This window comes from Cibotium barometz, chromosome 48 (genome assembly GCF_041138505.1).
Source record: "Cibotium barometz isolate CiBa-2024 chromosome 48, ASM4113850v1, whole genome shotgun sequence".
NCBI classification, from domain to species: Eukaryota; Viridiplantae; Streptophyta; class Polypodiopsida; order Cyatheales; family Cibotiaceae; genus Cibotium; species Cibotium barometz.
The window spans coordinates 17,486,408-17,497,178 of record NC_141093.1 but is presented as its reverse complement, the minus strand read 5'-3'; the positions used below and the strand labels follow the sequence as shown (position 1 = coordinate 17,497,178).

The following is a 10,771-nucleotide window of genomic DNA, read 5'->3' as shown; positions in this document are numbered from 1 at the left end:
GCACGAACCCACAAAGCCAGCCATTGATAAGAAAAGCATTAAGAAGCCAATGCAGAGGATGGGGGTCTGGAGGAACCTAGTGCACTCTGTGTCCTGCTTGGAAGCAAGCCAAAAGCCAGTGCTGAGCACTGGGATGGAAAGGAGCATGGTTGCAAAATTTAGCAGAGAAATGCATCTCTGACTACCACTCATCGTGTGTCTGCAGCAAAGATATATATTAATGTAATGCAAAACCGACCTCTTATTAAGGATTGATCACTATCATATATACACACCATTTGATGTTATTTCTTGGCTATCATCTCGCTAAACTTAGACGCTAAACTTAGACTTAATCACTATATTTGGGCGCGCACACTATGGGCCTGGTTCTTGGCGCTTCTCTACCACATCAACAGTTCTACTGATCTCTGCCTGTGTTTGCCCAGAGTCTTTTTTTGTTTTTTTTAAAAGCACTATCCAGAAGGGTCAGCTGCTGCGTCGTTGGTGGTGGGTAAAAGTTTGTTATGCTGCTTTCTTGACACGCTTCTTTTTCAGCAATATATATTTATATTGCCTTTTCATCCAAAAAAAGGGAACCTATCTATGATGCCTCTCGTGAACCCTTCACTTTTGTTAACTTCAATCCCTCTTTGCCTATTGTCCTTCGTCCAACTTCACACAAATCAAAAAGATGTACCCATCATCCACCACCTTGCCTCCCAACTTGTGCCATTGTCATAGACTCGTGATATGTCTAACCTTTAAGCATGGTTCAAATTGTCCGAGATCGGCAAAATCAACATCCAAGCAGGATTGGTGCCCCGGCAGTGTCCAAATCTGGCTCCATCAAGGACATGTTTAGGCTCTAGAGATATGCCTTTGATGATGAGGCCAATATGTCTAGATCAAGTGTGTCAATGAGGCTATGAAATGTGTCATCGATGACGAAGATTATCACACACACATGATATACAGAAGGACCAATCCCCTTCCTCATGTACACCCACACATGTGCATGCTTATTCATGATGTAACACATCCATATGCACAAAAGAAGCATGGGATAAATCCCACTATATAATCTACCAAAGCAGACTCCCCATATGACCTAACACAGAGTTTGGCGTATGCATATTATCTCTTAGAGTCAAGGTGTACAATATGACCTAACACAGAGTTTGCCGTGTGCATATTATCTCTTAGAGTCAAGGTGTACGATAGTATCATAGTATCGGCTTCTCAATGTAGGTATGCATATAAAGGCTACCCAAAGTATTATTACTAAGGTTATAAACCCTAGAATTCAATGTCTAAAGAAAATACAAAGCCCAAGTGGTAGTGCTCGGCTATGAGAATATACGGTTTTCACAATAGTGAAGCAAAAATGTGTACATGCACAAACAAATAGAGGCCTTTAAAGCTTGAAGCTTTGTAGAAATTTACAGATTCATGGATATAATTTCAAATCTTAGCTTTCAATACCATTGATTAAGGAGCAGCCTCGAAAGGTTTGTAAACGGTCCCTGTCACACGAAAACACGTCACTGCCACCTCGATATCTCGATCAAGATACATAGGCCACTGGGATCCATGTCAATGCCACAAGGGATCTTAGTCGACATGCCCACTTGGATGTATATTCAACATGCACAGTGATGCCATCTTGGCCGTCCACATATCTCAAACGAGATATGGAAATGTGATCTCGACTAATGTTGATATATCTCGATCAAGATAGTGAGATGCGATCTCACCTACTCATATATCTCAAAATTGAGATACTAAGATAATGTATCTCGATCAAGATACGTGGTTATAATTCAAACCGTCCATTTACCTCAATACTGAGATGCGGTCCTAGCCATAAATGTAACTCATTCAAGATATGTAGCCACAATCGAAGCTGTCCATGTATCTCGATCGAGATACCCTCAACAAATCTAAGCCATTCATTTTACCAACCCTAAAACCACGCATACATCAGGGCCGTTCATTTTTACAAACCCTAAAACCACACATACATTGGGGCCCTTCATTTTGCAAACCCAAAAATTTATGCCACGTAACCTTGAACGAGATTTTAAAAGCCCTAAGTTTTTCTTTCCCCTCATTCTCTCGCATCGCTTTCACCATTTCAATCTCTCTTCCTTTGTGTTACTCTCTTGGATTGAAGCGCAATTAGTGGGCTTTGAATCCAACGTTAATGGTGTTTTAGAGCTTCATTAGTGTTAGATTAGTGTTTCTTAGCACTAGTCATTGGACCTTTCACATTAGCCTTTCACATTGGCCCATCCGTCTATGTTAGGCTTAGGGTCTAGCATGGGGTCATGCGAGGAGGGCCACTCTTCTATTGTGGACCTCATCGCAAAGATAGACCATGAGTTAGCGGACTATCCGGAGTGCTAGAGACACACCATCTACTTTACATATCGTGTTGAACTTGGAGGCAATACTCTCATCCCGTAGTAGCCTTCATAATGTTGCTTATGCAGATGAGTGGATAGCACATCACCGTATTGCTCCAATACCACATGACTTGACATATCGACAAGTGCGTGAGATTGGACCTATTAGAGATGGAGCATACTTGGACATTTTTCTTGATAGTCGTGGGATGTGGCCTAGGACAGGGAAGCCCCTTACTATTCCGCAGTGTTCGCATCCTCATATGCAGGCACATATCTATAGTCGATATGCTACTGCATATGTGAGGATGTCAAACAACCGCCAAATCCCCATCTACTTTATGAAGTAATTACATACAAAGTTTGTCTTAGGGGAGTAGGTTGACTACACCAACCATCGGCCCAACGGTGGTGCTAGTCAGGGTTGTCTCCATGACCAAGGGAGGCGGCCTCCACAGCCCTACGTACAATTATTGCTCCAAATCCACCATTTGTACCTTTGTCTATTGTCAAGGCACTAGGCGCTTAGGTGAGAATCAACGTGTGTGGTACCATTGCGAGCATCTAGCATGTGGTGCGTCTTTTTTCACAATCCATGCTGACAAATATCTAGGTATTTATACATATTCATTGGTTGTTTAGTTTTTTCATAGTTGACTATTTACATCTTTATATCTACTTTTCTATATTTTTGAAATTAATGGTGGTTGATTTTGTCACGTAGAGTCCCACATCTATCGGTGAGAGACTCATACAGGAGTTGCTATAGAGACGAGAGCAGAGATTTACCATCTTAGAGCATCATTGCCCGACAGAGTTAGCCACTACAGAGGCGCATCAAGCGAGAGATATTGACATCCGCCTGGTAGGTCTCTCTCTTTGTATTTAAAAGATTTATAATTAAGGCCTAAACTTATAAATTTCTTTAAGCTATACCTAATTAGAGAGAATAATCAATTTTTTGTATGCTTTACTTTTTGAGCAGGCCAGGGCTAAGATAGAGGGTGCTAGAGCTAAGGAAGAGTAGCATATGATCATGGAGAGGATTACTCAGCACAGGGTAAAGCAGTTGATCCTGCATATTCAAGAGTTTCATAGGTATTCTAACGTGACAGTGCCTTACTTACCCTTATATCCACCTATTATTATAGATGTTTTTTTCAGTGACCTTTCCCTCAAGATGCACCACCATTTATCCATGACGCGTATGCTCTATGCCTCAAAGACATGGATGGTACTCAAATATGCTTTGTCCTTCATCACCCAGGAGCTAGTACATTTCTTAGCACGTCCCTCTTGCCGAGCACGAGTTGACTTGGCCACATAAAAAGTTCTCGGCATTGACAACCTTCACCTAGGCTTAACTCGATGCTAGGATTGGCAAGCCTCTAGATTTTACATCACCTAGTGACTTACGAGTTGATGCCACTGACAACGGAGTTCAGGAGCCCAAGGTGCCTCTAGAGATTAAGTGGAGTGCACACGAGTTTGATGGGTACCAAAGAGTCCTTCATGCAATGTTGTTGGCAAAAAGGTATAGATTTTAGAAAAAAGTCACAAGATTTTTTCTTCAACAATTGATACGTAGCAAGAATTTAGAAAATGATTTTTAGAGTGTAAGTAAAAGATCAGTGCTGTTGGCAGAATAGTATAGATTTTAGAGAAAAAAAACACAAGAGCTTTTCTTAAACAAATGATATGTAACAAGAATAAACATGGTCATGGGTTTTCGTAGTCTCTATAGGAGTGAGTCAAAAAATTTAACTACCTACCAAAAAATTTAAACTATATGCGACACAAGAATCTCCATCTAGTTATTTGTGGAATCAATTTCTCAAGAAACCGTTCAACATAAAGTAATTACATCATATTTGATAAAAAGAAACCGCTCAACATAAAGTAATTACATCATATTCGACAAAAATCAACCATTCAACATAAATCAATTTCATCATATTCAACAAAAATCAAGCTTGTGAATAAACACATAAAAATACTTAGCTCTCATATGACACTAATATTAGTAGGTACAATCTTCCCCCCCTCATGCAGGGGGCTTATCCCCACCATGAGTATTTATGTGCATCAAGATTTAAAAAAGAGATTCATTAGTCCTTGTTGTTTGGGAGAGAAAACCAATGGTAGAAGATCTAGACAAAGAAAGACAAGAATAAAGAGAGGAATCAAAGGAGGAAATAGGACATTAGTAGAATGGAAGCAGAAGCTAAAAGTTCAATAAACCTAAAAGAACCCTAAAAGATCACTTGGATCATCATTAGAGATAATGTTAAAAGAACAAAAGCAAGAACATGAGAAAGAAAATGTAGAACATTTTATGAAAGGCAAGAAGCAAGAAAAATATAAACATTAAAAGGGAAACTAGATCTAGAGAAAAGAAAGGAAAAAATGGGGACATGAACTAAAAGAAAAGGAATTGACAAAAATCTAAGAGAGGAAGAGATATTGAGAAATGAAGAATCACAAGGCAACACTTTAGAAGATGAACCATAATTACAAACAATAAAGAATAAAAAGACCAGATAAATTGAGAAGTTTAGGAAAGTGTAGGAGACTTTCAAAAACTTGTTTGCTTATGCATTACACTTGGGCACTTGGGTAACTATTGAATATTGTCCCACAATTCCTTCAAATGGTACTGTAAGATTAGAATGAGGGAACACAAGAAAATTTAAGAAAAGATAAAGAACCACATGAGATGGGTGGTTGCAAGATGAGGTTATCCAATTTTGTTTAGTGAGCGCCCTTGGGTTTGCATGAAAACAGGCAATTTTTCAAGAAGAATAGCCAATCTCTCCTAGTTAGCCAAGGAGTTTCACTTCAAGGACTTCTAATGAAACATCACATGAAAAGTTGGGAAACTAAAACTATAATCTGATCAAATATCCAATAATTGAAAGCCCCTTTTGTTTCAGCATAAAAATTGTGTACATGCCCTATCCCAAGTTTGGACAGGTCCACTAAATGTGAGTAAATTGCCTATAACTTTTATATTATTACTCATATGATATTCCCACTTTGCATATCACAAATCCACATAACATAGAGCTTAACTTAATTTATTGAGTAATTTTTCATGTGTTTTACTATTTTTCATATTATTTAAAAGGTATTAGAATTATTAAAATACATACTATTTTGTCCTCCACCATATCTACCATTTAAAATGCTCAATTTATATGGATCTAGTGATGATTGGATTGGAAAAGATTAGTAGAATGTGGATCTAAGGTAAAATTACAAATATAACGATTGGATTTTTGTAGATGTAATTTGTAAAATTTGTTATGATTGTTAGATAATTTAATTTTAGAAAATCAAATATTAAATCTTTTGATCTAAAAACTCTAGGGATCACTATACTTGTTACCATTAATTTATTTTTAAAAATGGCTTAATTTGAGTACGAGAAGGTCCATTTTCAATTCTCCTAAGTAAAAATTTCTAAATTGTATCCACCACTCCCCATTTTCAAGTCTAAAACCAATCCTAATTAGGTTTGGAAATCTAGGCATGGTAATCTTCAAAGCCTAAAGATCATGCCATGTGTGAGCCTTGGGTGGGCACAAATATTATATGTACATGCTACTTAGAGAGAATCCACATAAGCACTATGCCAGCTCACCTTACCACCTCCACCCTCCATGACAACGTGGTCAACCTAGTTGCTTTCCCACCTCATCATCCCAGTCATCATCATTAATGCCACATCTTCTTGTCACCTTAGCATGCCTCCTCGCACTTCGTGACAGGGCATTCCACATCATGGAATGTCATGTCATGCATCATTCCACATGTAAACCCATGTAGACATGGGGAGTATAGCCACATCAGCCATATAATATAGCCACATATATCAAGTAAGTGCCACATGGCGTATACGCCTACCACGTGGCACCTCCCTTCCACCTTCTCATTAAGTTTTTAAAAATACTTTTTAAAAGATTTAATTTTTAAAATTAATTTAATATATTTTTAATATTTTCTAAAAATAGAATAAAAATATAAGTTTTAAAAAATAAAATATATATAACTTATAAATTTTAAAAATTTTAAAAATAATAATTTTAAAGTATTATATTTTTAAAAATAGATAAATAGTAATTTTTTAAAAGTTCATATTATTTTATTTTTAAAAATGATTTTTTAAATTTAATATTTCATAAAAATATTTTATGTGTAGAAAAAACCTTTGAATATAATTAAATTTGAAACAATGCAAGATAATTATATATATATATATATAGTAATGATAAATTTTAAGATTTATAAATATTTATTATTAATAATACATATTTTTAAGTGGATAATAGATTTTTTATGTTTATATTTATCTTAATTATCTAATCAATCATGAAATATAATGGATAAGCTAATTTTCCTATATAAACACACAATCCCACACATACCTCTAGTACTATCCCATCATTAAGCCCTCATAATTTTTTCTCTCTTAGCTTCCTTGAGAATTTGTTCTCAAAGTCGTAGGAGTCAAAAATATGATAGGACTAGACTTTCCCCTGTCCACCAATCTCAAGAGGATGAGAGGAAAAGGGTAGCTCATGAGAGAAAGAGAGAGTGGAGAGCATGTCTATAAGCAACACCTTCTGTTTGGCAAAATCGACAATCAAAGCCTTGCCCCTCCTCTTCCTCTCCCTCTGCCCTCTTCTCCACCATTATCCCTTAGTTTAGAGATAATCCACATGAACCAACCCTTCTTCCTCTTCAAGAACCCCTTCTCTTACACAAGAACCCCCTTCCCCCCCCCTTTCTCTTCCACACAAGAACCCAGCCCCCTCCTTTGGGCGCCCATAGTGTGGATAGGAAAGAACTACCAAAGTCGGGGGTGCATTGCTATGCCCATGCAATCGTCCAATCCTATTTCAAAGACCTCACGCCTTCATCACAAGCATGCGTGCTTAATGCTTTGATCGATCAGCCCAACATGGCCGAGTGTGTAGGGCACTTTTTGACATTGGAGGTTGAAGAGAGAGGAGAGCAAGCATGGGGGTGCTACAAAGTGTTCATTGCTCCTATGTAGTTTTGTCAAGAAGAGGAACTATGCAGACACTTTGCTACTCAACAGGCTATTGTGGCAACCATAAGTAGCTCCCAAATGAAGGGTAAGGTGAGTGCCACATCTTACCACATCTCGCATCCTTTTCATAGCACCACACACACTTAGAGTTGGCTCTAGTAGAGACTACAAAGTTTAGACGATGAGGCTGGTGCTGTGTGTGGGTGAGTAGTGGTCGTGTAATTAGGCATAATCGCCGACTAGATGAAACCACTAGAGCCTTGATAGAAAGTTTTTGGGAGGAAAATTATTATGCCTCACTAGTTTTCAAGAAAGCTTTGCACACAAGAGAGTTATAAGAGGAGTGTTCATTATGCATGGTGCTTGCTTTCTTGAAATGACCCAAATCAAGTTGTATTATTAGTTTTTGGCATCATTTCCAAACCGTAAAATTGGGCAAAGGTCATTTGAGGGGTGTAAGCCTTGGTTTGTGAGGTGCTTTCACGACACGACACATGTTGTCACTACCAATGTTGAGTTTCAACTGTTTTATGATATGTTCCATTCTCTTAGTGGGCATAGAGAGTTGCCTCACAATCCTCATGATTTCATCCACTCTCTTTTGTGTGTGCACACGGAGGATGGCCATTACCATATGATGCCTTATGTGGAGAGCAGTTGAACATCATGTGCTTCACGTGCATAGCTACAAACGGTAGATCTTGATGCAAGTGACCAAGAGATCTATAATGACATTACAACGCTATGAGTATGTGACACATCAACTCCAAAGTGGTGTGCAGTCCAAGAAGTTGCAGTTCGTGGACAAAACAAACACCACATTGTCACTTCACAGCAGTGACATTTAGGGAGAAACTCCCCTATATACAACACACTCATTGTGCCAAGTGGCAAGATCGTCAGCTCTGAGCATTCTTGGTGGAATTCCTATTGGTGTGGTTTCTCCCTAAATGTCACTTCACAAGGTGACATTTAGGGAGAAACTCCCCTATATACAACACACTCATTGTGCTAAGTGGCAAGATCGTCAGTTCTGAGCATTCTTGGTGGAGTTCCTTATTGGTGTGGTTATCTTTGTGGTCGATTTTGCAGAGAACTACACATTCACACCTTTTCAAGAGATACAATTTGAGTATTACTTCTCAGAGCAAGTAATGGTTATATTTTATATTATTTGTTTTGTATTTGAGCTATACTATTTGTTTTGTATTTGAGCTATACTACTTAATTGATTTTTGTGACCTAATCATCTCACCCCCCTAACCTCACTAGATTGTTATTATGGTCCACATTAGCTATCAGCATGCAGAGACACATGTAGATAGGATAACAAGTACCCTTGAGGCCCGTGCCATTGTTCGAGAGTATTATTTTTACATCACTAATGATCGCTCACATGATGCTTCCGTCTCCATGATAATTTTTTACGAGATTGTGGGGTCACATGGATCCGTAAATAACCTAAATTCTAGAATATCTTAAAGAAAACAATTAGCAAAACTTATTTTTATGGGTTTATAGGTGGCATGTGCAATCTAGTATCCCAGTGAGTTGGAGCTTCTTTAAGATTGGTCACAGAAAGGGCAAGCATGATGGTGTAGGCACGTGTGTGAAACTCACGAGATGTCATTAATTGTGATAAGATGCTAAGCAGTTCAAAGATCCATGTCACGTGGTCAAGTGGTGTTTCCAATATTTATGTGGAAGCATAGCACCATCCTATCCTTCACGTGATGCTCAGATTATCAAGAAATTTTTTTGGTGTATGGATGGTGGCCTTATTGACCGTCGAGGCTCACATGATTGTGACACAGTACTAGGCACCTTGGGCTTACATTCCATAAGAAGCATGTGCATGGTGGCCCCCATAATTCACACGTCGAGGCTCACATGATTGTGACACAGTACTAGGCACCTTGGGCTTACATTCCATAAGAAGCATGTGCATGGTGGCCCACATAATTCACACATGACAGTTTGGTGATTGGTCAAATTATGCCTCGAGAGGATGGGTAGATGCATGGATACAGACAGGAGCATCCTTCACATCGAGTGTTGTCCAATGAGCACATTGGTCGTGTGTTCATGGCCAACTATGATAAGCTGACATATTTGTTACACGAGGGTGATGTATTTGACATTATTGGCAATGAGGGAAATAGTGAGAGAGTAGACTACTATCTCATGAGTTGCACTAGGCCAAAGTGCATCCTCACGATGGATGGTCATGGGTTCTCTTTTGATGTCCACAACATGATTGTGATAGGTTGGTTCTACCGGCAGATTGGACATCATCGGTGGAGTCTTGAGTTCCAGCGCACTGGGAGTTAGAGGCATTTCAGTACTCTCCTCTAGTGCTTGCTATCAAGCTCACTCTTGATTGAGTACAAAGTTGAAAACATGGATCTTGCCTCTGTTTTTGACTTTGAGTGGATGACGATGAGAGCATTGTGGAGCTAGAGAGAGTTCTGATGATGAGATCTCTATCTTGATAGGGACTCTACTTTCATCATAGTACTTTTGTTCATTTCATGGTTATACTTTTAGAGGCATTTCATATTTTCTCTTTATCTTTGTAGTTTATTAGTGCGGTTGATCTTGATTCTATCTTTGTACTTTATTATTACACTTGATCTTCATGATTATGTTCTATTGATCATGGCTCTAACTAAGTGTCTCTTTTATTTTGTATACCAACTTTGTTTTAAAATTTCATATCATTTAATTGAAAAACTCACACTAGGCACTACTTAACTTTGCAAACATCATCCCCGATGTGAGGGGGACTCCCATGCCGCAAAGTTTGATCACCATGTGATGATGTTTGGGTATGATGGCATGGGGAAGAGCGGGATTTTCCATGGCCTCTTGAGCACTAAGAGACTTGAAAAATGCACATGGGTTGCTACTTCATATATCAAACATCGTTTGATGGTGGTGACCAAACTTTGCGAGCATGTGAGGGGTCCTCTCGCAAAGTTTGGTCACCATCGGTAAACATCATCCGATGGTAACCAAATTTTATGAGCATGTGGGGAAGAACAAGATTTTCCATGGCCTCTCATGAGCACTAAGAGACTTGAAAAATGCAAATTGGGCACTACTTGATATATCAAACATCATTCGATGGTGACCAAACTTTATGAGCATATGGGAGGGGTCCCCCCCACATGCTCACAAAGTTTGGTCACTATCAGACGATGTTTGGGTACGATGGCATGGGGAAGAGCGGGATTTTCTATGGCCTCTCGAGCACTAAGAGACTTGAAAAATGCACACTGGGTGCTACTTAACTTTGCAAACATCTGATGGGGACCAAAACTCTCCA

The 10,771-nt window shown here is 38.7% G+C and overlaps 1 protein-coding gene across 1 annotated transcript in view; it reads right to left on the bottom strand.

The window, feature by feature from the left end:
* LOC147610895 (tetraspanin-7-like) overlaps window positions 1-398 on the bottom strand; it is a 1,657-nt gene extending 1,259 nt beyond the window's left edge. Inside the window, exon 1 of the mRNA XM_086785505.1 lies at window positions 1-398. This exon is cut by the window's left edge and continues 324 nt beyond it. Within this exon, the coding sequence (XP_086641631.1) occupies window positions 1-192 (192 nt within the window). The 5' untranslated portion in view covers window positions 193-398.
* Window positions 399-10,771: the final 10,373 nt, after the last annotated feature.